This window comes from Grus americana, chromosome 29, assembly GCF_028858705.1.
Source record: "Grus americana isolate bGruAme1 chromosome 29, bGruAme1.mat, whole genome shotgun sequence".
NCBI classification, from domain to species: Eukaryota; Metazoa; Chordata; class Aves; order Gruiformes; family Gruidae; genus Grus; species Grus americana.
This window is the reverse complement of record NC_072880.1, coordinates 2,999,148-3,025,620: the sequence shown is the minus strand read 5'-3', so window position 1 is coordinate 3,025,620 and position 26,473 is coordinate 2,999,148. Positions and strand designations below refer to the sequence as shown.

Here is a 26,473-nt window from a genome sequence, read left to right as displayed (position 1 = left end):
CGGGTCGGCGTCCCCCGCCCTCCCCCTCAGCCGCGGCCGGCCCGGGGGGCTGCGGGCCCGGGGAGGAGGGGGGGCGACCCGGGGCTGGCCCCGGCCGCGGGGGGAGGCGGCGGCGGGAGGGGCGCCCCGAGGCCGGGCCCGCCCAGGCCCCGCTCGAGGCCTAGCGCTGCCTCGCGCTGCCTCGCGCTGCCTCAGGGCCCCGCGGCGCCTCGCCGCCATCTCCTCAGGTGGGCGCGGGGCGGGGGGGGCGCCCGCCTCGCCGCCTCCCGTCAGGGCTGGCCCGCGGCGAGGGCCCTCGGGGCTGCTGGAAAGGAGCCCAGCCCTCCTGCCGGTATCCAGCCAGGGCTGGCAGCGGCGGAGCTGGTCTCCAGCCAGAATCGCCCACCTGCAGCCGGCGGCGGCTTTGGCTTTACCTGTAGCTTTGGAATTTGCCGCCTTTGGTGGCATTCGTTGCGTCTTAGACCTGCCAGGCGCTGCAGGTTGGCAGTATGGCGAGGACTCAGTGCTACCATCTATAGGTGTAGGGATAATTACGTTATTGATGTTGTAATTAGGTCTTGATGTCCTAACCGCAAGGTTCTTTGGGTGGCTAGCGGTGTTGTCAAGAGTCAGGCGTGCCACCTTGGCCTCGTAGCCTTTAGTTTTCATGGAGAAGGTGACAAGATCTGCTGATGCGGTTACAGGACTGAACCCCATCATCCAAAAACAGTAACACGTTCGATAGTGACATTCAAACGGGTTTCGATGGCTGCACCTCCAAACGATATATTTAGTGATGAAAGAGACTTCCAAAAATGGTTAGAGGCCTTTCTGATGAAACTTCTTTACGGTTTACGTCCCTTCTGTGAGACTTCCATCGAGTGCTGGCCCAGGTTTCATCCCTTGGAGATGGCTTCAAGGGAGGCTGAGGATGACATCGCCTTGAACGTCTCCACAGCGACCGTGGAGATTTCCTGGAAGTTGGGAGGGAGGCGGGTGGATGCGGCAGCGCAGGCCAGTGTCAGGAGCTGTCCACCCAGGCGTGCGGGCTTTGCTTGAGCGAATACTTAAGCCTGTGCCTAACTTTACGTACGTAAACGATCCACATAGAATCAAAGCAACGATAGAAATGCTTGAAATGGTTCGTTTACTTAAGTGCATTGCTGGATCAGTGCCATCTGTCAAGCCAACGTGTCATCGGTGACCACATTTCTCCCTAGCATAAATTCAAATGGTTTAGATCTTTAATAATGAACTTGGTATTGTGATCATACCTTTAATAATGAACTTCTTGTTGTGAATAATTTAGGAATGAGGGACAGCTTTTAACTGCGTACTGTACAGACTGCTGAAGACAGTATGGTTAAATCGGGTATGGCATGTTTTTCATTAATAATTAACATGTAACAAAAATATAAGGATACATTTTATAACTCTGTTAACGTTTATATCTCCAGCATACTTTGAAATGTTATTTTATTTACTCTTTAAACACTCTTATGAATTTGGGAAGCAGCGTGCTTCCCAAATGGACCCCCTTGCTGTGATACCCATGTGTTGCTACAACGTGATTTATGATTCTGCAGTTCATTAAACAAGCACATTCATTTTCTTCTGATGGTCTTCACGAGTTACCAGGCATTCTTCCTGGTTTACACAATGCACCAGGCTACTTCACCTCATGCTGGAGGGAAGTGTTTTCATTTAACTGTCTACCTGTCACCTATAAATCATATACATACGCAACACAAAGGGCCGCATTCTCTTCTGTGGTTATGCCACTGATAATAATAACAAACATCATTATCGCAAGTTATGCACTTGTATTCCTGATTGCGCTTCGCAGCCTCTGCCTTAGATGAAGTCTTATTTAATTATTTAATGCAATAATAGCTATTTTCACTCACTTTTTCAAAAAAAGATAATCTGGAAGGAGAAGCTATGAATAAATGAAGGGGAGAACAGCTAGCCGCACTGGCATTGCTAGGGATGGGAAAAATTAAGTTTGTAAATGGAATTCAGATGTCGGTAGCAGCAAGGATTTACCAACGAAGTTCTATATTCCTGACTGATGACTAACGGTTGTGTTTACTGCTGAAAAAATTATCATCTGCTAATCCCAAACTTGATTTCTTCCTTCCTTGTAAATGCAATGTTTCTTAGACCTGAGATAAAAAGCAAAGTTTTAGAAACAAGCCATAGAGATTCAGCAGGATGGTTTTGTCTTTATCCAGTGTATGTTCTGCAGATACCGAATTCAAATGAAATTAGTGCCAGGACGAATGCAGCTGGTTGAAATCGTGTCGCCATTGGCGAGTTATTGTTAATTTCTGCCATGCCCAGCTGGAAGAGAAGGAAAGCCCTCTGTTTGGCAAGTGCAGGAGAATGGGCATTTTTTAGTGGTTATTGAACTGCGTACATTCACAAGGGCAGCAAGACAGGGGTTTGATATTCTTGCTCCAAAAAGAAAATTCCTGTTTCGTAGAATAACTGAGCAGCTCCTTAGAGGGATGTACTTCAGCTCTGAAAGCTGAACAAGGTGTAGTAGGTTTTTCCCAGTTGTGCAGTGCATTCAAACAATAGTGTGGGGCTGGCCAGAAAAACATGTAAAGATTTTAATGGAGCAGAAATTTGCACTAGAATATGTTTGAAAGAAATAAGCTTTGAGAATGCCACTAACGATTTGAAAATGAAATTATATATGTAACTTCTTTTTTCCTCTGGCAGATTGGCTGAGTCAGGTACATCAATGTAGACAGATGCTTATGCAGCAAGGCGTGCTGGCTGCCCAGAATACCCAGATCGCTACAGTTAAGTGACGTTTTCCCTGTTTTTTTTCAGTTTTTTATTATATTCATTTGTCGCTTTAAGTACAGGACAGTCCCTGTTTTCTTTTGATTGTAGAACTGTCCCTCCATTTCATTTTTCCCATTGAATTAATACTGAGGTTCAGTTTCTATTGTTTGTGAGAAATTTAACATTAACTGGTATTCTTTAGGTCTGAATGTTTAAAACACCCACATGTTCTATATTTTAACTTACATATAAAGTTTTGAACTTTGTTTTTATTTTTTTCAAACAAACATTGAAACAAAGCTCTTCCTAAAATGCTTTTCCGATCCGCCTCGTGAAGCAGAAGTCAAATGTGTTGTTTTACCTCAGAAGACTGGATTTGGGGAATCCTCCATTAAGTGTTTTTCCTTAATACTTTGCACAAATGGGTCACTGTGATGCCTGAGGATGCTTATTAATTGGTTCCATGCTCAATTTAATTCTCAAATACATTGTAACTCATTTATGTTTACAAGGTGTAACATGGAGCATGAATTTTCATTAGTTTATAGCTAGAAATTTCTCCCTTTTCTCCAAAATTTCTCTGCGATAACTAAATGCATAGGAGATGTCTTCCCCTGTCCCCCGCTGTTTCTGTACAACCCAGTGGATAGTGTAAGGGCAGGAATGGGTGACCAGGAGTTACCTCAGCTGTCTTAAACCACATAGCTACCAAATGCATAGGCTGCAGTCATCACCTGTGTCTTTGAAAAGATTGCTAAAAATCATTAAAAACTCTTACATTTCTATTTTTAGGGTAGAAATCTGCCGAGCTGTTTCAGCATGTTGCAGAGAGGGAAGGAGTACATTGTCCTTTTGTTTGGTCTCTGAGTCTTTTTTTTTAAAAACTTTTTTACTTTACAGTATGAGGTCTGAGGGGACCTGATTAACTCTTGGAGGCATGCGCTCGGAGTTATATTTATGAAGTACTCCCTCTGGAAAACAAACGGTCCTCTGAACAAAGGATATCGTGTTGGTTAATACTGAAGTTTTGGACCCATTTGGCCAAGAATGTATATCACAATTAGAAGCTGTTCTTTGAATGCACATTTCTGTAACAGGGGTAAATGCTGAGGTAGATCAAACCTAAACCTTTCTTTTTGAAGGACACCAAACGTCTGAAGGGATGCTAAAGCGCATCCTCGTCCAGCTCATCAGCTAATACAGGTGTCTCCTTTATTCCTGAGAGAGCCTAATTGAGCAACAAAGAACGGGATTCCTTGCCTTAAAAAGCTGCTAAGACGTGGCAATTTTTTACTGACAGCTAACAACACTAGTCCTGAAAGAATGACAATATTATCTACCAGCTATGAGCTAATTACTTAGGCAAATAACCTACTGCCAGAAGAAACCTACTCAAGGGAGGTCTTAATAAAAATACAGTTAGAGGCCTGTAGCCTACAGGACTCTGGGATTTGGCCCAAGATCAAGATATTTCTCTGCAGGAAGCTGTTGTGGCTATAAAAATGTCTGTCTTTTTAATCATTGGCTTTGTTTGTCTTGTCACGTCCCAGCTGAGATTTCCCTTTGCAGTTTCTCTAAACATCTGGTTGTTGTCATTTCGTTATTATCAACCTTGAAGGAAAAGATTGGGCTCTCCAAGATTACGCCATTTCTTTAAACATTATGAAATTATTAAAAATAATAAATGTGTGGGATTTTGTACTTGTTTCAGCGTCAAGCTGTGAGCTCTCCATAAACATGAGGCTTAGCATATTGCCTCTTAAAAAGAAAAACTGTGATTCCTTCAGATAGCACGACTGGGGGATTTAACAGAAATCTCTATTGTAAGATTTGTGATAAAATTTGAAAGTTGTCAAAAGCATCATTTATTATTCCATGTGTCGCTATTTAACTCTGGTTGTCAATGGACTAGCCGTATAGATGTAGTATTTTATGTAACGATTAAAGAACAATTATGTGGTTTGCAAATACCAGTGAAGTTCCAAGAAGGCTGTCAACGTTTGTGAAGCAGACACTCATTTTCCCAACTTGACATCAATTAATGTGTCCAGAACCGCTTCCATGCCATTTTAAGACAAATCCACACTAATGCTTTTCATCCCGCCTCTGATTCCACGTAAGGTTAGGAACAAATATCCAGATAAATACACTGAGAAAGGAATCCTGAAAACTCTGTTTACAATCTGTTAGGCATTTCTAGCTTCCAGGCTAATTCTGTTAATGATGGTATTATTTCAGGAAAAACACTCCTCCACTTCCAAATTTCTCCATTTTTTCATAATCCCATAATACTTGATAGTCCTCTTTGCTACTCTTTGTAGATTTAATGTGCCTATTCTCCATTTCACATGCGATACAGTACTGACATTACTTGTTAATGTGGGTCCAGAGCTACAGTGGAAACACCCTTCCCATTTGAATCATCACACAGCTGGGTTTTTATAGTTTTGCAGGTATTTTTACACCAAACTTGCAGTTGTTTTATGTAAGTTGCTTTATATGTTTAGTCAGGAGGAAGTTGTGAGGCAAAACATCAGACTTGTCACTCTAACCAAGATACATGTTCTCTTCTACTTTTCCCCTTTTGCTCAAAGTCTTCTCTTATCCTAGAAAGAAATTGGTGTGCCGTGATTTGTTCTGGATAACTACAGGCTAGTTCTCTCCAAGTTATTTTAAGGTTCTAACAAATTGTTGAACAATTTTCCAGGGAGTGAAGTGAAGATGAATGGTGTCTGTTTCCCGGTCTCTTCTTTTGAAGGTAGGCTGCGATTGACTCTTTTTTTGTCTTCTGCAATCTGATTTATCCTTTACTAATTCTCAAAAGTAAATTCTGATGAGTCGCTTAAACTACAAATTGGGCCAGTAATTGGGTAGTTTTCATTTTTGGGTGCTCAGCATAAAACATCTGCAGCCAGATTTGCAGAAGGGAGAAGTGAGCTCCTTATGTCGTTATAAATAAGCTAAATGCTTGTGCTTTTTCTAAAGTGGGCATTGAAATTTAGTAATTGGGTTTGGTCAATGCAGTTATAATTCTCCTCTCTCTGAAGTCTGCAATTGTCAGGTGAACTAAATGATGCCACCTAACGTAGTAGGTATTGCGCAGCTAAATTTAATAGTGTTTGTAGAATACTCACGTGGCAAGGGTCATAAATAGGAGTTAAAAAATGCACTTTGTGCTTGGTTGGAAAGTGTTGGGGGTTTTTTTGCTAAGCTTGGTGTTATGCACTAAATGGTTAAAAATGTTTTAGCTACTCGATGAATTGAATTGGGTGTGTATCTTACGAAAAATAATGGTGAGTTATTTCACAATGTACAGTTTACAATGCACATTTAAAAGGCAACTGAATTTAATTTATATCAGCATAAAAGAGGATTGAATTTCATTTATATTGACACCCTTAACCAGAGCTTTCATTAACGAATGTTTGACTTTGCAAACACAATGGGCTCGTCATATTTTTTCCTGATAGTAACTCTTCACCAGGCCCTGTTCTGCCCACACCTCTGGGGTGGCTGAAGGTTTTTCCAGCTGTCCATCAGATGATCCGACTCTTGTTTGTCATGGTGGGTTTTTCTCTTTCCCATCCTCTTTAGAGGTGAATGAATCTGCCTCCAGTGGATTGCTCTGTTTTGCTGGGCTTTTTGTTTGGGGGGGTTTACTTTTGCGTTGTGTTTGTTTGGATTTCTTTTCTTTTTTCCTTTGCTTTAATACTTTCTGTACAATCAAGAGAAGAAAGAAATAACATTGCTCATCTAAATGCGATGGTCTTTACTCAAGCACCATTCTCTATGAGGTTTTTGCCTGAGGTTTGCAAGATTTTGCCTGTTTTGTGAAGATTCATTTAAATTGCCACGATGTTTTCATAAACATTGAAAGGATAAAACCTTGGCATTAAACTGTCTACTAAGCCAAACGCACAACAGGGAATTCTTAGTTGCTGTACTCTTTGACAATGACATTTAGATTTTTGTTCCCATATTCTTGTTTTGGAGAGAGGATTGAGATGTTTGGAGAGGGAGGAGAGATGTTGTTTGTATTAGTTATATGACTAGAACGAAAATATGAGTGCAATGTAAAGGTCCTGATCTTACTCCTGAAGAGGTTTTGCACTTTGCGGGATTGCAGAACAAATGATACAAACCAAACACGTAACTCCTGGTTGCTTAATTCTGTAAACACATTGCTGAGTTGAAAAAGTCATTGATGTTAAGGTAGAAAGGTTGACAGATGGCCAGTTTGAGACTTGTCCAGAGCAGTGAAGAAAAAAAAAAAATTTCTAACTCAGACTGTAGCTATTTGACCTTATTTTATATGATCCAGTTTATAATGGTTAATAATTATAATTCTTTTTTTTTTACGGTGCTTTTATACAAGGACTCTCAATAAAAGACGAGGGGCCTAATACCCCACATGCTATGCACAGGTAATATACAGCACATCCGTTAAACTAGAGAGCTTACAGTTTATTTTTCCATTCTCTTTGTAATTGAAAGAATTGGCATGAATGTTGGTAGATCCCATGTAGAATCTAAAGATTGAAAATAAAGAATTTTCACATTCTGTCCACCTTGGAAGAATCTGAATCAAACATCAGAAAAACAGTGTGTCAAAATGTGAGGGCATGCAGCATGCTGTATCAGCTGAGAATGAACCAGACAAAGTCTCACAAAGAAGAATAACAGTGAGAGCATGTGAAATCCTGGCATTACGATCTGGAGTCATTCCATATTGCTCATGAAATGTAAGGAAAATGTAAGGAAATGTCGGGATGGGACAGGTATTGTGCAGTCCCGTTTCCAGGCTTGCTTTCAGAACAAAACCAAGTTCTCTGTGTGTGCAGCACTTAATGAATGGCATGCAGAACAGGGAAGTTGGGCTTTCGGGGAATCTTTGGCACGTGAAGCTCCAGACTCGATAAACCATCTAGTCAGATCGATTTGAACTAAATCAGAATTTTCCTCAAGCATAATTTGGAGTTTGGATGCCATGAAGAGGTGTGGGCTAGAAACCAGTTCTTTGGCTTTACCTGCACATTCTTTTTATGTTGCTATAAATAGAATGATATATTATAGCCACCTCTCAAGACAAGGCATGCCGATGTGTTGATTAAAGTGTTCTACTTTATTGAAGTATGTTTGCGAATCTCAATGATGACGCTGCAACGAGATTAATTTCGAGATGCAGGATACGAAAATCAGGCGCGCGCTTCCCAAAAGCGTTGCAGGAGTCTGAGCTGCGACACGGGGCGTCACAGTAGTAAGAGCTGTATAGAAACTGGAGAGCGGAGGGGCGGCGTAGGTTGGCCTGCGAAGGGCTGGATGAAAGCATTTGCGGCTGCTAGTGTGGGTTTTTTTAACACAGTCCTATTTCACTCAAAGGGGTTTATCTCACGAGCTGTTTGTTTTCACCAGGCTGTTCCCGACCGCCCCCTTTGGCACACGCTTCTTTTAATCTCTAACGTCTCTTCTGCAACTTCCCTGCTTCAGGCTGCCTCTAAGGCTGTTCCCAAGCCTCCGGGTGCACACAAACTCATCTTGGCCTTTCTCTGGTTTTGTGTTTGTGATAGACACATCCCGAGGTGTGCGGCAGATCCCACTGCCTCCGCAGTGGTGCGAGATGTGAGCCAAGAGCACTAACGATTTAATATAATGAGATTTTCATCCTGAGCAATAACGCATTCCTTGTTGGGTCAGGTAATTTAAAGAGAAGTAAACTCTTGCCTGATCAGTTGGCAGAGTTTTGTGGGGTTTGTATTATGGGCTTCCCCTCTCCCTGGCAGTACAGGACTTCAATGGACGTGTGGACCGGCCTGGCTGTGCTCCTGCTGACCTCGAGAGCGAGAACTCCGGGTGATTTTGACGGAAGCAGTAGGTCATTGCTGCAAATGACTGAATTCCCACCCACTCTGCCTAAAATTCAGGTCATCGATCTTGGAATTGGAGTGAAGTTGTGAACTGTCTCTCCATGGAGTCCCGTTAGTGGGGTTCTTCAGGAGCACGCTGCTCTGAACAGACAGGTCTGATTCCTCAAGGTGGCTCAGTTAGCGTTTCATGGTGTCTCCTGAGAACACAGTCTCTCGAGTTTATGAAATCAATTACTCACACTTTTTAACAGCAGCTTAACCCCCCCCCCCGCCCCGAATCAAGCTTATGTGTAGTAAAGTGTTGTAAAACAAAAAGTTAAGGAGGGAAGGAACTGTTGGACAGACAAGGCTGTATCTGAGGAGGAAAAGATCAGAAAGAGTGATAGAAATACAAGGAACTCTTAATGAAAGACGGACAGTCCAATGGCCACTAAGGATTTGTGGACAAAAATAATAAAAATACCTTTTTTTCCCCAAATACTATCTTTTTGAATCAGCTAGCAGAAGTAAGCTCATCAAATGAGATGAGAAAGCCATGACTTGGATGGCCCATCACACAGTTCAAATACCTGACTACAACTCTGGAGTATGAAGAACAAAATTCACAGAAAAGCATTTTTTGAGCAATAATTTGTTTGCACAAAATATTTAGCTAGCAGTCTGAAGCGGTAAACAGGTGAACAGACTGCAGTTGTCTGATTTGTGATCAGGAAAACAAGGGCTAAGTTCAGTAAATAAATCTAAGTAAATGGATAGTTCTAGGTTGTTTATCAGTGCTCCCTGACATTCTCTTGGCTTCGCGGAATTGCTTCAGCAGTTCTGGTGTTTCAGCACCGTTTTGTTTTTCTGCTGTTACTGGTGGCTTATGTGAAAGGCAGAGACGAAGTGGGACAGGTCTGTAAAATGCGGTATCCTCTCCTGAGAATGTTTTGGAGATGAGGGAGGTCATGTTGCCTGGGAAGAAGTGCTGTCCTCGAAAAAAATCAATGGGAAATAATAGACTAATTCTGATTAGGGAGAGTTTAGCAGAATCCGAGATGGAATGGAGAGTGAAATCCCAATTTTCCAATACTCTGGGGCAGCTGTCAATCTTGAAAGAATCTGCACTCAGAAGTAATTCTGTGAAGTTTTCAGCAGGCAAGTTGTCCTTTTGTAGGTGCCTTGTTTAGGGGACTGACGGGCCGTGAAACGTTAAAAATATTGCTGCCTGCCAATCCAGACACAATCGAGAGCTGTGATCCGGTCTGGCATGCGTTGACTCCTGGAGAACTTGAAACATTGCCCAAAATGGGCAGTTTTTAAGCACAACTGTTTCCCCTTCTGCTGTTAGAAAGCACGCAGGCTCTCTCTGCGTGAGGGCGGTTACTTGGGTACAAAATACCTGGATAAACAGATCTGGAATTTAAACAGGAGGAGGTGGAAGGCGCAGCAGCGTCAGGGCCAGGTGCAGCAGAGGACGGGGGTCCACGCAGAGCTCTCAAGCTTCCTCCACTCTTTCCCAGGAAGCAGAAGCTGAATTTCTGTCCCCGTCCTCCTGCACTCCCAGCTGCGCCGGATCCTCCCCTTGGCAGTTTCCCTCCCCAGTCCTGCCCGCCCCTTCGCTCTTGTATATATGACCCTCTCCCAGCAGCTTTTGCTTCACTAAAATCCAGTCCGGGCAGCCATACTCCCTCCTGCGCACACCCAGCAGCCCTGAGCGTCCGATCCGACATGGGTAAGAGATCCAGCCCATGGATCCAGCTGGGATCTGCTGCCTTTGGCTCCAGCTCTGCACTGTGACACTTCTAAGAGGGGGCCGGTGGGTTCGTTAGCGTGGTGGGCTGGTGAGGAGAGACGTGGGGCTGAAGTTCAGCATTTCCTCCAACTATTAAAAGGTTTACTTCTTTATTGAACCCCCCTGTGGTTTTAAATAAGTAGCTTTACTGCTATCAGTAAATGCCTTTTATGCTACCATTTAATGTCTTTCTCAGTACCTCGGCATTTAGGAACTGCAATAAGCATTTGGACTCGCCGCTCTGTTCGCTGTGGACGTGAATGGCTCTTAGGAAGGTTGTCGGGAAACTGAGGACCAGAATTTAACTCTTTGCTTATATTTTTCTGATAGACCCTATAATTTGTATGGACTTTCATTTTTTGGATACCTGGACAGGAAATGGAGGGAGGGGACTAAAACAGATGGCAGTTTTTTTGCCTGTGAATATATTATTGTGTAATTTGCAAGGGGGACGCTGTTACATTGTCATTTCACAACACAGGGTAAGATCGTAGATCTTAGTCAAAAAAAGCCATTGTTACACAAACAAAAACAATGATTCTGACTCAGCAGAAGTGTCTGGTCTGGTTTATCTGCCATGGGGGAATGGTTATCTTTATGTGCTGCTGGAAATACTCATAGTGCAATTATATTTGTCTTGCTTTGCTTTCCAACCAACGGTATGTTTCAGTGTTTAACCTGTGATAATAACTGTTTTGTGGCAGTCTGTAGGAAGTCGCTAGGCAGTGTGTAAAGAGTAAGTTAAATACTGCACCTTAAAGCTTAAAGTACCATGAAGGTGATTGATTGCTCACAGGGTTTGGAAAAGTATGCTCTTGGCAGCGTCGGAGATCAAGTCTTGGACTGCTCTTCAAAAATTTAACAGATCATTAAAGTCTGCTTGCATAATTTGTTACTTGGGTTCCATAAAGAATGTGCTGCTTTTGTCTCTGCTGTTCTGGAAGGCCTGTGTCTTGTCATGGATATAGTACAGCTGATAGACCAATTTCTTTTTTTCCCATTTGTGTGTGTATTTCAGCAGTTTAGCACAATCATACCATAAACCAGATTTGCCTGCCTTCATTTTTTAACATATCAGTGTTTAACCCACACATACACCTTAACTTCAGAGGACTTTCTATTTACTCAGGCTCTGCAAAAAGCCTGGTCTGGCCCAGATTTATTCCACCTAACTTTAAGCTCTCAACAGAGGTGCCTAATTTATTGCCACATTTCTCCTAAGCTCCCTCTATGAAGAGGCTTAGGCACCTTCACAGGTTGTCTTAAGTGAGCTGAAGAACTCTGCTGCCATAAAGCAGTGCATATAAAAAGACAAAGTCTTTCCTGCTGCTTTCTTTTATTTCATGCCGTTAAACCCAAACTATCAAAGAACACCTCTTTGTGTTAATAATTACTGAATTTGCTCTGCAACTGTGCGTTATCAGGTGGGATATTTTTTTACAATGCTGTTGCCCGTTGTTGTAAATCTATAAACCTCATTATCCAGGCTACTAGTGACTCCAGGTTAATCTAAGCCTAGTTTGCTTGTGCTGCAGCTTCCTCAGAGGCTTTGCATATCGCTTCAAAACTTTTAACCCACTGATTAGGTAAGTATAAATGGATTGGCCTTTCATTTTCTAAAAAAAATAGCTACTTCAGAAGTTTTTCATAAAACAAACTCCTAAATCTTGCTTGTATGATGTTTTGTGGTATTTGTTGTCCTTTGGGATGATCTGTACTTCCCAATATTTCTTTGCCCTGAGGAGCTCAGCATTTCTGAAGACTTGACAGCCCTTGAAAAGGCTGAGAGGCATCTTTATCACCTGCCCGACCAGGGAAGCGCTTGTACTCGGAGGTGCAAAGCAACACAGCATCTTGGCTCACCCACTAGCAGGGACTAGCGAACCCAGAGGTGTCAGGACTGTTTCTCCATGCTGTGAGTGCTAGACTGACAGATCCAGTCGTCATCCTCGGACCTTGCACCGTCTGTGATACTGCGTGGCACGGTGGTACAGCTTGGTGCCCAAAAACCGAGCGGAATGAAACGTTTTGTTCTTCACTGCCGCCTGAAAGAGCACGGTTTCTTTGCCACCATCAGAGAAGCTCTTTGAACATTTATGACATTGAGAACTGCCTCCTTTTTGTCTAAAACTTGCTGAGTGGATGGCAAGCTGCAGGGAGTCCCTCGTTATGCTTTATGTGGGAAATTATGGCTTACATATTTTCAGCTGTTGTAAGCGTAGTGAAATATCCCCAAACCTTGTTGTTGATTTGTATGGAGTTTTCCAGAGTGGCCTGTGGATCTCACTGGTGGTGGCTCATGAAGGACTGGACACTTGCCTTTGGTTTACTGTCCCTCCTGGTCTCCAAAACAAGGAATGGAACAGATGGAAAGACATGAAAAAATACAAAGCGAAAGGAAACTAGACTGGGTTCCTCAATTCCCTTTGCTCTCCCCAGGAGAGAACTGCTGTAGACAACGGTAACGAAAGGAGCAGTGATATTTTTATCAGCTCTGAGTGTGTATGTACGAATAACTGCATAGGAATAAGGAGGAATCAGGCTTCATTTGTGAAAAAAGGAAAATTGTACAATGAACAGTTAAAGCTAAATGTGTTTGCTTTTCCCCTTAAATTAACACGTGAGCCATTGGTGGCAGAGAAACATTCTTCAATTTGGAAAGACAAGGAAGGTGGACTTTGTGGATGGGAAGCTACCCATAAGGGAATTTGCCTATAAAGGTGTAAGACATACTGCAAAAACAAAATCCCAACACTTTTGTCCTCGCTGGAGTTTGCAAACCGCATGTATGCGATGTAGTGTCCCGCTTCCTGGTGCTGGAAACACTCGGCCAGCTGCCAGATTAATGGGGGATCTGGAAGGAAATAAGCAATATTAACATGTTTAACCATGGATTATTAACATAGCAATGTAAATATTATTGTTAACATGTTGCTACAAGATGGTACAAATCACAGTTTCATGACAAAAACCTTATTTTGTATTCACAAATGTGCTTGGCATCGTGTAACACGGAAAGACTTGCATCACCCGTGGATATCTTCAGGCAGTTAGATACAATAGTTCAGAATAAAAGAGTGTTTGAACAAGATCAGAGGGAAAGGAGGAGAAAACGTGTATGAGAAGAAGGAAGAGAAAACATTCATCATCTTGCTGTATGTTTTCTCTGGAAAACAATTTGGCACAAATGATCTTTTTCTCAAAGAAATCTGTGGAAAACTGCATTTGCAATGCTAATTGAGCTGCGGTCTAATGCGTACTGAGTTCCTGCTAATTTAGGTGATTGAGAAAATTGGAATAAAGTTTAAATTACGGCTTAGACATAAATGGAACAAAGCAAACTTTATATTTTGTGTTTCCAGATAAAAATATTCCACAAAGGATGTGAAATTAAACCTAACGTACTAAATTACTCTTTTTGAGAAGATCCAGTTTTTAAAGTTATGAGCCCCTGTGAGGGGACTGCTGGGAGCAGTTTGCCTTCAAAGAAAGGCTCCGGCATTAACTGGGCACTGGCGCTGTCACTGCCTCTGGGTCTGAAATCTTAGAGCTGTGGCATTCTGAAAGAAACTCTTCCTATAAACCTCTTTTCAAATATCAGAGAATGGCAAATAATTAGCTGGTTTGCTTATTTTTAGTACAAGTACTTGAGGTACAGAGGGAGGCACCTATCTTATGGGTTGGCTTCTGTCAACGTGTATTTCACTTTGTGTCATACTGAAAAATTTTGCTGGCATCCTGCTGCACAGCACTTGTATATTTTTGCGTTTTAAACAGCTGATTGTATACTGGTTCCGTTTTGGAACAGAGCAGAAGCTTCCTGCATTGTGGAGTGGGTTCAGCAGGGCTGCAGCTCTAGAAAAGTAGAGATTTATGTGTGTCAGTTAAGCCTATAAACTTCCAACATGTTGTAACTGCCCCTTAAAGCAATATTTCAGGGTAATACTGTCTTAATTCTAGGCAACGGTTTATTGACGCAATCCTGAGCATGTACCTTCTGTGACTGTGTTAGAGTAGGAATGGCTGTGTACGAGGCTGTTTTAAGGCACTTTTTGATTAGATGTTATTAGGATCCAAACTGATGCAGAGGGAGCTAAGAAACTTCTTAGGACTAAGCTGAAATGCTGGTGAAGTATTACATGTTCGTGATGAGCAGTGCTTTAAGCTTGCTGAGGATCCAGCTCTTCATTCTGGAAAATCCTAATAGAGGAGTCCCGTGTTTTTGGAAGGGAACACACACTTTCCAGATGGAGAAGCTGTAGATCACAACTGCCGTGGTTCCCACTCCCCACCGACATTTTGAGGGTTGGTGCGTGGCTGCACCTGGATGCATCGGTCAGTTTTGACCCTCAGCACAGAAGAGCTTTGCTTCTCAGTTTTCTGCTGTTATGAAATGACACGTTTCTCCTAGCGCGGAACCCAGCCTTCTACCAGACAGGATCCTTTCTTCTGCTTTTTTGGGGTTCCCTTCTCCGGAGGACGTTTAGATTCCCTTTCTAGCTTCCTAAAACCACTCAGATGTCTGACGAGTGATGCAGTTGCTGTGCTGAGAGTGGAGAATGAGCAATGCCAGTTCAAGGAGGGTTTCTGTGACGGTGGCGTGAGAGCAGAGGTGAGGAGCTGAGTTTTTGTGGAGAGAAGGTGGAATGGTTGGTAATTCCCCTTCCTCCTGTCCTGGTTGGTGATACCTGTATTATCACCTCTTACCCAGGCCGTAAATCCTTGACAACAACCACTTCTTCAGCAGTTGTATGCTGAGAAAGGCTGGAGGCTTTCCAGTAATAATAAAATGGACTGTTCAAATTGGGCAATCTGTCTACTTACTCATCTGGCAGTGATTCAGCAGCTCGCTCTAAAACATTTAACACAATTTTCTTAAATCCCAGACCCTTGTCATATATGAATGTGCTTTAAAATTGTGAGGCTGAACTCCTTGAAATGAAAGGCCCAAATTTCCCATTATTTTTCAGCGTGGGGTGTCATATTGTGTACATTTTCAGAAACTCGAGTAACCTCAGCACTGCCTGGGGTCAGTGCGACCGACAGGTGTTTGGCAATGTAAGAATTGGATCTAAGATTTGTCAGTCTCTGAATGCAAAGCCATTGTCCTCTTAGAAACATGCTTTGGAATAATTTGGAGGTGAAAATAACTTCTTTTTTTTTTCTCCGATCAGCAAAATGCGGAGCATGTGGTCCAGGATATGCAACCCCTCTGGATGCCATGAAAGGCAAGTACTGTAACATCTTTTCTAAGTCCAGGCTGTCAGAAAAGGGATTGTTTCCAAATTAGGTGAAGACTAGGACGTTGGCTCATTAATTAGCAAGGCTAAGGAGACTTTAAATATCGGGAGAGGTTTTATTTCATTTTGAGCCCAACTCTGGGCAGAGTGCGCAAGTTCTGTTACCATGAGTTCACTAGTCATAGCACCGAACCAAAGGCGGTTTGGATGTATGCACAGCTGTAGGATGCTAACACTCAGCAAACTCTCCTGCTTTAATATGCTACAAAATAGAGCTTTGCTTTAAGAATATCGGGGGCAAGTGTTTAACCTAAAATAAAAATGCTGCCTTGGTGGTTTTGGATGGTGACCTTTACAGACTGCCCTCAGACTCTCTCATAAACACAAGTGATTGTCTAGGACAGAAGAAGGGGAGATAGGAGAGAGGACTGTAGGGTAATCTGTGTGATATTTCAATGGCAAGCTTCTCATCTGCTTGTAGCTGGACAAAAGTTGTGGTCTGTTCTTCCCAGCGGTGTCCGGCTAAATCCTGAAGCCCGCTAGAGCCCTTGAGGCATTTTGCTATAGCTTTTAATAGTGTCAGAACTTCATCTTGAGTCCTTCGATATATTTTAGAAGCCTCAATTTTATAGATTGCGATAAGCAGGCTTTTGGCACAGGTAGACTGAAGGGTGGGCCCTGGCAGTGGGAGTCGTCACTTGTGTAACTGGGGGGAGGAGAGGCTTGATGCGGCCTTGCCGGTGCAAAGATGGTCTCCAGCAACGGCCCTTTTTCAGGAGAAGAATGGTATCCCCAGGGCCTCTTGCATTGGAGGGCAAGGGAGTGGAAAGGCCCCACAGCTGTACAAGCGCTTTCTCCTGGCTGTTTCTGGCTGCCCAAACTATATACTGCCAGTGTTTCTTCATACAGTGGAAATGCTGAGGTCCAGCTTCCTAGGAGGAATCACCATTTACAACAGAGAGATTAAATCCAGAGAAGAGTCTCTGAAAGTTAACCGCAGCTTTTTGTCAAAATGGTTTCTTTCAATGCATTCAACAAGACTTCTGCCTTGAAAGGTCCCCGGGAGGAGATTGTGTACCTGCCCTGTATCTACAGGAACACCGGGGTAGAGAAGCCTGACTACCTGGCCACTGTGGATGTTGACCCCCAATCTCCACACTACTGTCAGGTACCCGTGTGTAGAACGGCTCCGGTGCTCCATTTTCTGGGGTGGTGAATATTTGGGTTCTCATTCTCCATTTCTAACTTCTCACCGGGTTTGTGACCCTTATGAAGGTTGGGTCTTGTGCAGCCTTTCATCCCCTGCTCTGTGTCTGACTTCAGGTTTCTTTTTCTTTTCTCATAATCCTGTTCAAGTAGATATTTGTGTTGAGAACAAATCAAATCCTCTGCTGTTCTTACTAGGTTACTCAAAGCTAACATTTAGCTTGTTAGTCTCAAGATGCTTTCAGAGCATTTTTGTGCTTGGGATTTTAATAGTTCCTTTTGTAACACTTACTGATTTATACCGAGCATGAGTATTAAGCTCTAGAAGGTGATATTTCCTCGGGGTGTGCCAGTGGTATGGAGAGAGTTTATAATGCAGGATGTCCAATACCCTGGGAAGTTCTACACAGTAGGCATTATAAATATTATAAATCCAATCCATTTACTTCATAGATGGAAAGCTGTTGTTAGGTAGCTACCAGTATACCAGATCCAAAATACTGGTAAGACTGTCCTGAAGCTGCTCAGTTTGTTACTGCAAATAGTGTACACTTAAATGCATTTAGACACACAGCGCTGTATGACTGAAATTGCTGGAGATACTTTGGACTCTGATCTCCATGTGTTTAAGGAGCAGTGAATCTGGTTTGACAACAAAGATTTTCATAATTTGTTCTTTTTTTTATAGCTACTGCTTAGGGTTTTATTGCGGAGGAGTGGAGGCAACAAATCTCCTAAAACTTTGACAAAACTCGGCTGTAATCTTTCAACTTTTCTTAGTTATACAGTGGAAAAGTAAAAATCAGAGGCAAGAGTGCAAATTAACATGTCCATTTGCTACAGTCAGCCCCAGTTGCAATCAGAGACTTGCAGCACATGGACAGGTGATGGGTTTGCTGTTGTTTTCCATATCATTGTTCCACATCTCCTTAATTAGAGAGAGTCTTTTAAAGATTTGGATTAATTTAATAGCATACAGCATTTAGCAAATGCTGGGCAATCATGATGTCCAACTTTCTTCTCCCACTTTACAGCTTCAGCTCTGCATATCTTGGGCTGAATCTGCCTCCTGAATAACAAATAGCATGTTCCTTCTGCTCTTTATTAATTTATGCTTTGACATAAAGACCCATTTCTTTGCCTAGGGGAAAAACTATGCCAGACTGAATCTTAAGTCTGTCTCTGACTTTGTAGGTGATCCACCGCCTGCCCATGCCTAATCTTAAGGATGAGCTCCATCATTCAGGGTGGAATGCCTGTAGCAGCTGCTTTGGGGATGCCACAAAGAGAAGAAACCGTCTGATTCTACCAAGTCTCATCTCTTCTCGCATTTATGTGGTGGATGTGGGAACAGACATGCGAGCTCCTAGAATCCATAAGGTATATTTAGATGACTTTAAGCTGGGATTTTATTTCTTATATTTTGACCAAGAGACGGTGATTTTGTGGATTCCAACTTCAAATTAGAAAAGCAGAGTTGGAACAGTTATGGAAGCTTTTGTCAAATATTAGGAACTTGTGGGAGTTTTGAAACTCCTCCAGTTTATTGATAAAGTACACACAAAAATCTCACACTAAAGAAATACGAGTAAATGCAGCATCAAACACTGAAAAATTAGGCAGTTCCAAAATTCCGCCTGCCTCTGCAATATGCGTTTCAGGCAAAGTAGTTGCACGTTGCATTATTGGTTTTGACTACAGGACCTACCTGACCCCTTCAGCTGAGCATATGTAGATTGTGTGTTTTTCAGAGATGAGTTCAAATTTGATTGGATTTTCGCTGAGCAAAACCAGGTCTCTTCCATAAAGGACACCTCCCCCTTGATTTGTAATCCTTGGTTCCTAAACATGGGATATGTAGATTTTTTAAAAGAAAATTTGAAGAAAATGTTTTAATATGGGGAAATGAACATTTTTTAAATCTCTTGATCATGGAAACAACTGAAATTTTCCCACTGCAAATAGAATTCATTTGGCAGAGATTCAGATACTGGCATAGATATAGGTGCAGATACACACACTTTTTCATGTCTAACTGTTTAGATTCTCTTTACAGTCAGTGAAAAAAAAAAGGCATTGCTGGAGTCAGATTTGTCTAACTTAGTTCAGAAAAGTGTTTTAGGGTAAAGGAACCCTGTTTTAAGAGTGTTTGTTTCTTTTCGCTGGCTAAAAAGTAAGCATAGAGGATTAGCTTAGATGTAAATATATACACTGTCAGGTGTGAAACTTCAGTACAAAGTTCCAGGTTTGGCAGAGACAAATTTAGTGATCAAAACCGTATTTTGGAGACAGGTCACACTGTGGAATGTAAGGAAACTTTTAAGTGGTCTTTTGTCCCACCCCACCTGCCTATACTCTCATTCAGAGTCTTTCAGTTGGGAGTTCTGTAGGGCTCTGCCAGCCTTTAACTGTTAATGCAGTGGAATAAACCCCCCCAAAGGTCTCTTCTTGTACAGTGAATTTGGTTTCAAACTGAGTCTCTGGCAAGCCTCAAAGATTATTTTTTTTCCCCTCTGAACTGCTGGTACTCCAGTGAGAACTGATGTCTCAATGCACACAAGTGGTGTTTCTGCCACTGATGCTAATTAAAACAAACGCAGCTGTCAGTGCCTCACTGGTGCAGGAATTAGATGGATTCTAACCATTCCACTCTTGGTGTTTATATTTTTGAGAAGAACAAATAAATGTCATGGAGTATTACTGGGCAGAGTAGAAAGCGGGAGGTGGCAGGTGCTGGAAAAACAAAGTAGCAGCAGAAACAATCCCCCACACATACGTCGTTCCCACTCCTTCCTCAGGCTTCGAAACCTTCACTCTTAGGAGTGGAGCTGGTATTCTGCAGCCATCTCAGGGAAGCTGACTGTGACTATGTGTATGCTTATTTTAGATTGTCGAGCCGGTGGAGTTGTTCTGGAAAGGTAACGTGGCTAATCCTCACACGTCTCACTGTCTGGGCAGTGGTGACATCTTAGTCAGCTGTTTGGGAGACCCTTCTGGCAACGGAAAAGGTACTAATCCCCTTCATTACTCTAGAAAGGTATTGGTGGTATAGAAGTGTCCCGGTCCCAAAGTACAGGCTGCAAAGCCAGAAGGATTTGTAAGAGCTTACAGTTCTTTTGTGCACATCACCATTCCAGCAGCTGTTTATTTAACTGTAGAAGAAATACTTCAGGTACCAGGGAAGCTGTATGGACATGGCTCTGCCATTCACACCTGGTGTGGAGGAACCTCGATGAGTTCAGCTTCCATGTCTCAGTCTTTCACATATATTACTAAAGACAACCAGCTGTAGTGGTTTTAATATGAGCAAGAAACCCACTAACGTTTCACTTGGGTCCCTTCAGCATAGAGCAAGGAGGAGTTGCTTTCAAACATCATCTGTATCAGCTCAGTATTTGTGACTTGGCCATGAAAGATTCTGTTGCCACCCTAAATCCTCTCCATCTCATTGTCTAATGAAAATGAAGCCTTTCAAACTATTCTAGAGTGCACGTCCTGTTTAAAACTCTTGAAGGATTCTTGTGTATAAATATTGTTACCTGTTCAGACATAAAGCACCTGACATCTAAAGAGAAATACTACCTATTAGGAGAAATAGGCTTCAGATGTAAAAGTGGTGAACCCTGCTGTTTTTCACAGGGTTTTTCTCTTCTGGAGTGTGAGCAAACATGTCCTTGAATAGATGCATATTATGTATGTAATTCAAGGATACTGGTGGCAAGCAAAGAAAAACAGAGGTGACTCCTCCAGGATCTTCTCTAAGATATCTCTTAATTGAAATGTACTCTAGGAGGCTTACTGATTTATTGGAATGACTTGAGTAAGACATTTGAGCCAACTGGAGCTTAAAAAATTCATTACAACATGATGAAATTCTTTAAAAATCCAGCTTTCATTTGCTTTAGTCCACAAAAGCGATACCAACGGAATGACAAAATTTTCCTTAAGCAGAGTTGCATTTTACAGCGTGTTTCAAAAATAGACATTTAAATATTAATGTATTATTTAACTTATTTAAAGCTGTGAATCTGTGTGAATGTCTTCAAACAACTTTCTTCGGTTTTTATATCAGGTGGCTTTATTTTGCTGGACGGAGAGACCTTTGAAGTGAAAGGAAATTGGGAGAATGGGGAAAAGGTACCTCCCCTGGGTTATGACTTCTGGTATCAGCCACGACACAATGTCCTGATGAGCACCGAATGGGGAGCCCCAAAAGTCTTGGCAGATGGGTTTAATCCAGCTGATGTAGAGAGAGGTGAGGGAGTGTTTAACTCTCAAAAGTAAAAGGGATTCTTGTTTAAACTAGTATCTTCTGTGCTTATTTCTGTCTGACCTGATCCATTAGGGCATTATGGGCACCGCATTAATGTGTGGGACTGGAGCACTCACACCTACATTCAGGCAGTTGACTTAGGGAAGGGCTCCATACCGTTGGAAATCCGATTCCTCCACAATCCGGATGCCGCAGAAGGGTTTGTTGGATGTGCGCTGAGTGCTGCGGTGCATCGCTTCTACAAAACAGAGGTACGTAATGAAAGCCACAGCAAGTGCAGAAGCTCAAACCTAGTTGTTTCAGAAATCCACCAATCACTTAGGAAATAGAATTCTGTTTAGTTCTAGCCAAGCTATAACGTTGTGTCAGAGAGCAAACCTGCATGCACAAAGCCAATGCCGCGGCTTTCTGAAGCTCCCGCATAGTCCCTCATCTTTGAGCAATTGCAGCTGGAAGTCTCTGCAGCCGTAGTGCTGATGCCTAGCATGCAAATCTTCAGCAGCCTGACCCTGAAAGGAAGCAAAGCTTAGGAGGTCATGGTGCTGGTCTGTCAGCCCCACTTCCATCTCTCCTGCCCTCCAGATTAACTCATTGATCAATTTAATCACAGTTAATGAATTGTGAAGGTCTCAAAGGTCTTTGTGAATGATAGGAACATTAGTGATCACTTGAACGTGAGACAATCCACTTGCAGTGAGGAAAGGGCTGCAGCATTAGCTCAGCAGCTTGCTTTTCAGCCTGCCGGCTGGTCAGCAAACATGTATGAATGGGACAGACCACACAAAACCTGTCACCAGTGTCAGTGTGTGCTGCCTGCTGCATGGACAGTATTTGGACACATAGGGAAGACCCAAAGGGAGAGGAGGAAAGGAGAGCTGTGGGGTCACAGACAAGGGGAGCAGAGCTGTGGCCCGTTTAGAGGGCGAGCTGGAGACAGACAGGGCACCAAACTGTGGGAGATGAGCAGTCTATAGTTCTGCTACTGTTACAGCAGTCTGCTTGAGGTGTTGGTGCGTGGTATAACCATTAACGTTCTCACTGGCACTGTAGTTGCCATCCTCACCCCTTGGTAACACTTACTTGCAGCGTGCGTATCAGCTCTGCACAGGACCTGCTAAATAAATAGCACTATTTGCTTCTCCTCCCCCTGTCATGCATCGCTGAGCCCTCTTGGTTGACATCGAGGCAATAATAATGCCATGTTCTCTCCTGTGCCCTCTGCAGAAAGGAGACTGGGCAGCAGAGAAGGTGATTGAAGTACCCAGCAAGAAGGTGCAAGGATGGCTTCTCCCTGACATGCCAGGTTAGTGTGAGCATGTTTGGAAAAGAAATAGGGTGTTCTCCTCTTCATTTCCCTGGTACAGTGAGCTTTTTGGAAAATCTTATCCTTAAATGGCAAACTCTTCCCTTGTAAAATTCTAAATTTCGGTTTGGGTTCTTTCTGCAACACTTCTGATATAACCAAATTAGCCTGGCTTATGGGCCACCAAGCAGGAGATTGTCAGGCTTCTGCTCCCACACTGCTCAGTGCTTGAGGCCAGTTTCTTGGAGTTTGGGTCTTTCAGCATGAGCTCACGGTATTCAGGAACGGTCCTGGGAATGCTGGTGGAACCTGAACTTCCTTTGAGTAGGCACTGGTTTTCCAAGGCTGATTCTGTTTGTTCAACCCATATCTTAACAAATTTTTCTGAGGCAACTATGACTAGAATTTTGTGGTCTTGTTTGTTGCTGGTCCTGTCCATTTCCTGACTTGGCTACTGAATATTTTCTTGAAGGTCTGATTACTGATATCCTCATCTCGCTGGACGACAGGTTCCTGTATTTCAGTAACTGGCTGCATGGAGACATCCGCCAGTACGACATCTCTGACACCCGCAAGCCCAAGCTGGTGGGACAGGTGAGGCAGCATCAGAAAAGCTGTCACATACAAGGGCAGTACAATCCTCTTATTTCCTTCTTTTTTCAGAGGAGAAAACGTCAATTTACTTTTGCTTGAGAATTGTCACTACGTTGCTTTCGTGTTCCTTTGATAGCCGACGGCTATTCTCACACATTCCCTTGGCTACAGGTGTTTCTGGGAGGCAGCATCACAAAAGGTGGGCCTGTAACTGTACTGGAAGACAAGGAGTTGCAGCATCAGCCAGAGCCATTTGTGATCAAAGTGAGTTTTCCGAACACGCATGTTGTCAGTGCTCTGCTAATTGCAATCCATTTTGAAATATCCTGACCCCTCAGTCAAAGGTACCGCCTATAAAGCCAAATCTGAGCTAGTTTAGATCTTGGCTCCCAGCCTGGGCAGGTATCACATCTCAGCACGGGCTGGAGCTGGTAAATCCTGGTAAGTGTTCTGGGTCCCGGGTGGGATCAGACAAGCTGTTCAACTGAACTGAAGCCTGTGTAATTACATCTTCCCTGCTGTTGGTAGCTAGCTAATTTAAAGCTAATGCAGTATGCATCCATCACGCTGCCATCGTTGCTTCTGATACTTTTTTAACAACTGATGGTCGAAGCACTAAACCAGCTCATTCTGCAGTGGGGGGAGTGTGTGTGAAAATGAAAGAGCATTAATTGTCTCTGGTCATTAGCAACATGCATTATTATTACCACTGCCAAGGCAGCTACCTATGGAAAGTCTTGTGGGATGTGCAAGAACTGAGTATGGTCACAGCTAAGCTCTGTTGGCCACCGAAGGCAGTTTCAGGAAGTTCCATGTACTCCTTGTCTTCACAGTGCAGACTGTGACCTAGCTGCAGCATAGACATGTTCTTATTTGCAACTGTGTTATACCACCCACCTCCTGATTTTTGACGCTTCCATCCAGGTACAGCAGCCTGAACCCTTCAGCCCTTATTTCTTACATTGCTAGTTCTGTGAATTAAGTGGGACTCACCTGAAATGGCTTCAAGGCTCCCTGTTAGGAAGGAGTCAGACTCCAAATAAAAACTGTTCTCTCCCCAAAGTAGGGGCTTGGTGTTCTTGTGTCAAGGATTTCAGAGTGCTGATGGTCCTCCGAGTAGTAGAACTGCTGTGCTGTTTTGTTTCTCCTTGCTGTTGCTTTTCTTTTGTTCAACCTCTGTGGCAGCGTGTCTTGAGCACCTTGTTCTCTATTACCATTTTAGGGGAAGAGGGTGCCAGGTGGTCCTCAGATGATTCAGCTTAGTTTGGATGGGAAGAGGCTATATGTCACCAGCTCTCTCTACAGTGGATGGGACAAGCAGTTCTACCCAGACCTTGTCAAGTAAGAAAACTTTGGTAAACGAGGATGGCTGTACAAGCCCATGTTCCAGATTTCTTTCTTAAATAGCAATATGCATTTACCAGCTGGTATACAGAGCAAAGTTCCCACGCAGGGAGGGCGAATCCAGTAACTTTTTATACACAGCCTGCCCACTAGCCAGAATCCATCCTTGCCCAGCAGGCACGCAGGAGTTGGGGTCTGCACATGCTGTTTGTTGAAATCATGAGCTATTAGGAAGTAGATGAGAATGGGAAGAAAGCAGTGAAGGTGAGCTAGCCTCCTGGAATCCGTAGTACTTCCAACCTGCCTGTGCCTGTATCAGCACGACTTTCTGGTTTTTGGTTAAAGGAGATGATCTTCCAGATGGCCACAGGAGGGCATGGTGCAGCTCGCTGCTTCCTTCCGAAGTAGCAGCAGCTATTCATTTTCACTCGTTCATTGCTAATTTGAGGTTGCAGGTTTCACCAAGACGATGTAACTCACTTTCGAGACCTGCTAAGCCCCAATTTAAATCTGGGGTTCTTTCCATTTGATATTAAACGAAGACAAATCCTGCCCAAATATGGAAGAGAAGAGCAACAAATACAGACCTTTTTCCCACTCTCTGTTTTCTTGTCCCTTTTTCAGGGAAGGCTCTGTTATGCTGCAGATTGATGTGGATACTGAAAGAGGTGGATTGAAAGTGAATAAAAACTTCCTAGTGGATTTTGGGAAGGAACCTGATGGGCCTGTCCTAGCTCATGAGATTCGTTACCCTGGTGGAGACTGTACCTCTGATATCTGGATGTAACTGTTGTGTGGAGCTGTTTTCTTCTTTCTTGTTCTTTTCTCCTCTTTCTCCCTCTCTCTCCTCCTGACCCTCCACTTCCCTTTTGTGTAGGTGAATCGTTTCAGCTGGAAATTTGTCCGCAGTCTAAATTTAGACTTCCATTAGCATGAGCCACAGAAGTTCTGCTTTCTTCTCATTCTGAGGCAGCCAAGTGAATCTCTCTGAAACATGATATACATCTCATTTTCTCTACTTCTTCCCCTTTCGTAAGGTCCCGTGTAATCACTCTTGACTGTAGGTTTCATGGCCAAGGTCACCAGTCTTTTAAGGACCGTTTGCGTTGTTTGGTGCCACTTCACCTTGTCACTGTTTGGTGGTGGAGAAGCTGTTCCTCAATGACTCTGTATCCAGTTCCATGGGCTTGCCCCAGAGCAAGAGTGTCCTGTCCCTGAAAAGCTTAATTTGCTCATAAAGTACTCAGTGCTTTACAGCAGACACAGCATAAAAATCATGCGTATCTAATCTGAAGCCACATGTTTCCAGAGCTGGGTTATATTTTAACATTTGCGCACTGTTATAAAAAAACAACAATAAAATTGTTCTCCAAGTCAGGTGGAACTTCACTTTTTTTTTTCTTTTTAGCATTTCAGCCTTTTCTGTTTCAAAGAACACAAAACATAAAGTCATTTCAGCAAGTTAACAACGTCTTTTGTCTAAAAATTTTTTGTTAAGGAATTTACTTTTACAGAAGCCACCTTTGTTCCCATTATCAGAAGCAAAGATTCTCTTCCATGTTCTAAGACCAGAGAAAGCTGCAAAGAGCTTTTCTGCCTGCTGAGCCAAAGCCAGGTGATCCTGGCAGCAGGTGTCTTACAGGTGTCTTCCTCCTCTTGAACAGACAAGCACTCACAAGTCCACCCTTTCTTCTCTTGCCAGTTCGCAATGCATCTTCCTGAAGCTGTTTCTTGGGTCTGATTCTCTTTTCTGCCTCTAGATCTGTTGCTTTCCCATCTGTGTCCATTGCCAGCCTCTGCTGTTCGCTGCTGAGCCTGAGCATTGCCAGTTGTAACACGGGACTCACATCGGCAACATCGGAGGAGCAGTGTCTCAATGCGACTTCCCGCTGGAGCCTTTTGGCTGGGTTTTTTTCTGACTTTTCCTGTGCTTCCACAGCAAAATCCTCATCTAGCTGACAGATCTTACTTCATAATCAAGACTTCATTCTGCTGATTGTCTGGCCTAACGTATTTGGAACCAGGTTTTGAGAGTTTGATTTTGTGTTTTTAACATAGGGCAGCGGGACTGCTGCCCCCTGGTCCCTTTGAAACCTGTGA

The 26,473-nt window shown here is 43.1% G+C and overlaps 1 protein-coding gene across 4 annotated transcripts; it reads left to right on the top strand.

Annotated features, from left to right (window-relative positions):
* The first annotated feature begins 15 nt into the window (after positions 1–15).
* On the top strand, positions 16–25,750 carry LOC129197822 (methanethiol oxidase-like). Of its 4 annotated transcripts, none has more exons than XM_054806581.1 (15): positions 16–227; positions 1,289–1,351; positions 2,707–2,790; positions 5,483–5,533; positions 15,588–15,641; positions 16,709–16,821; positions 18,054–18,239; positions 19,747–19,867; positions 20,932–21,114; positions 21,205–21,383; positions 22,357–22,435; positions 22,908–23,029; positions 23,201–23,293; positions 24,252–24,370; positions 24,998–25,750. In XM_054806581.1, exons 2-15 carry the CDS (start codon positions 1,339–1,341, stop codon positions 25,158–25,160), a joined length of 1,560 nt encoding a protein of 519 aa, XP_054662556.1. In that variant the 5' UTR covers positions 16–227; positions 1,289–1,338; the 3' UTR covers positions 25,161–25,750. The 4 variants fall into 4 exon arrangements, with proteins under 4 accessions (XP_054662556.1, XP_054662555.1, XP_054662557.1 ...); XM_054806580.1 differs by having other exon boundaries at positions 16–797; XM_054806582.1 differs by having other exon boundaries at positions 16–1,351.
* The last annotated feature ends 723 nt before the right edge of the window (positions 25,751–26,473 follow it).

What these genes read in the sequence shown, in the direction of transcription:
- LOC129197822 (XM_054806581.1), top strand. An exon ending in ATCGCTTCTACAAAACAGAG is followed by an intron (nt 21,384 to 22,356) that starts GTACGTAATGAA and finishes TGCCCTCTGCAG; the next exon opens with AAAGGAGACTGGGCAGCAGA. An exon ending in AGCCCAAGCTGGTGGGACAG is followed by an intron (nt 23,030 to 23,200) that starts GTGAGGCAGCAT and finishes CCTTGGCTACAG; the next exon opens with GTGTTTCTGGGAGGCAGCAT.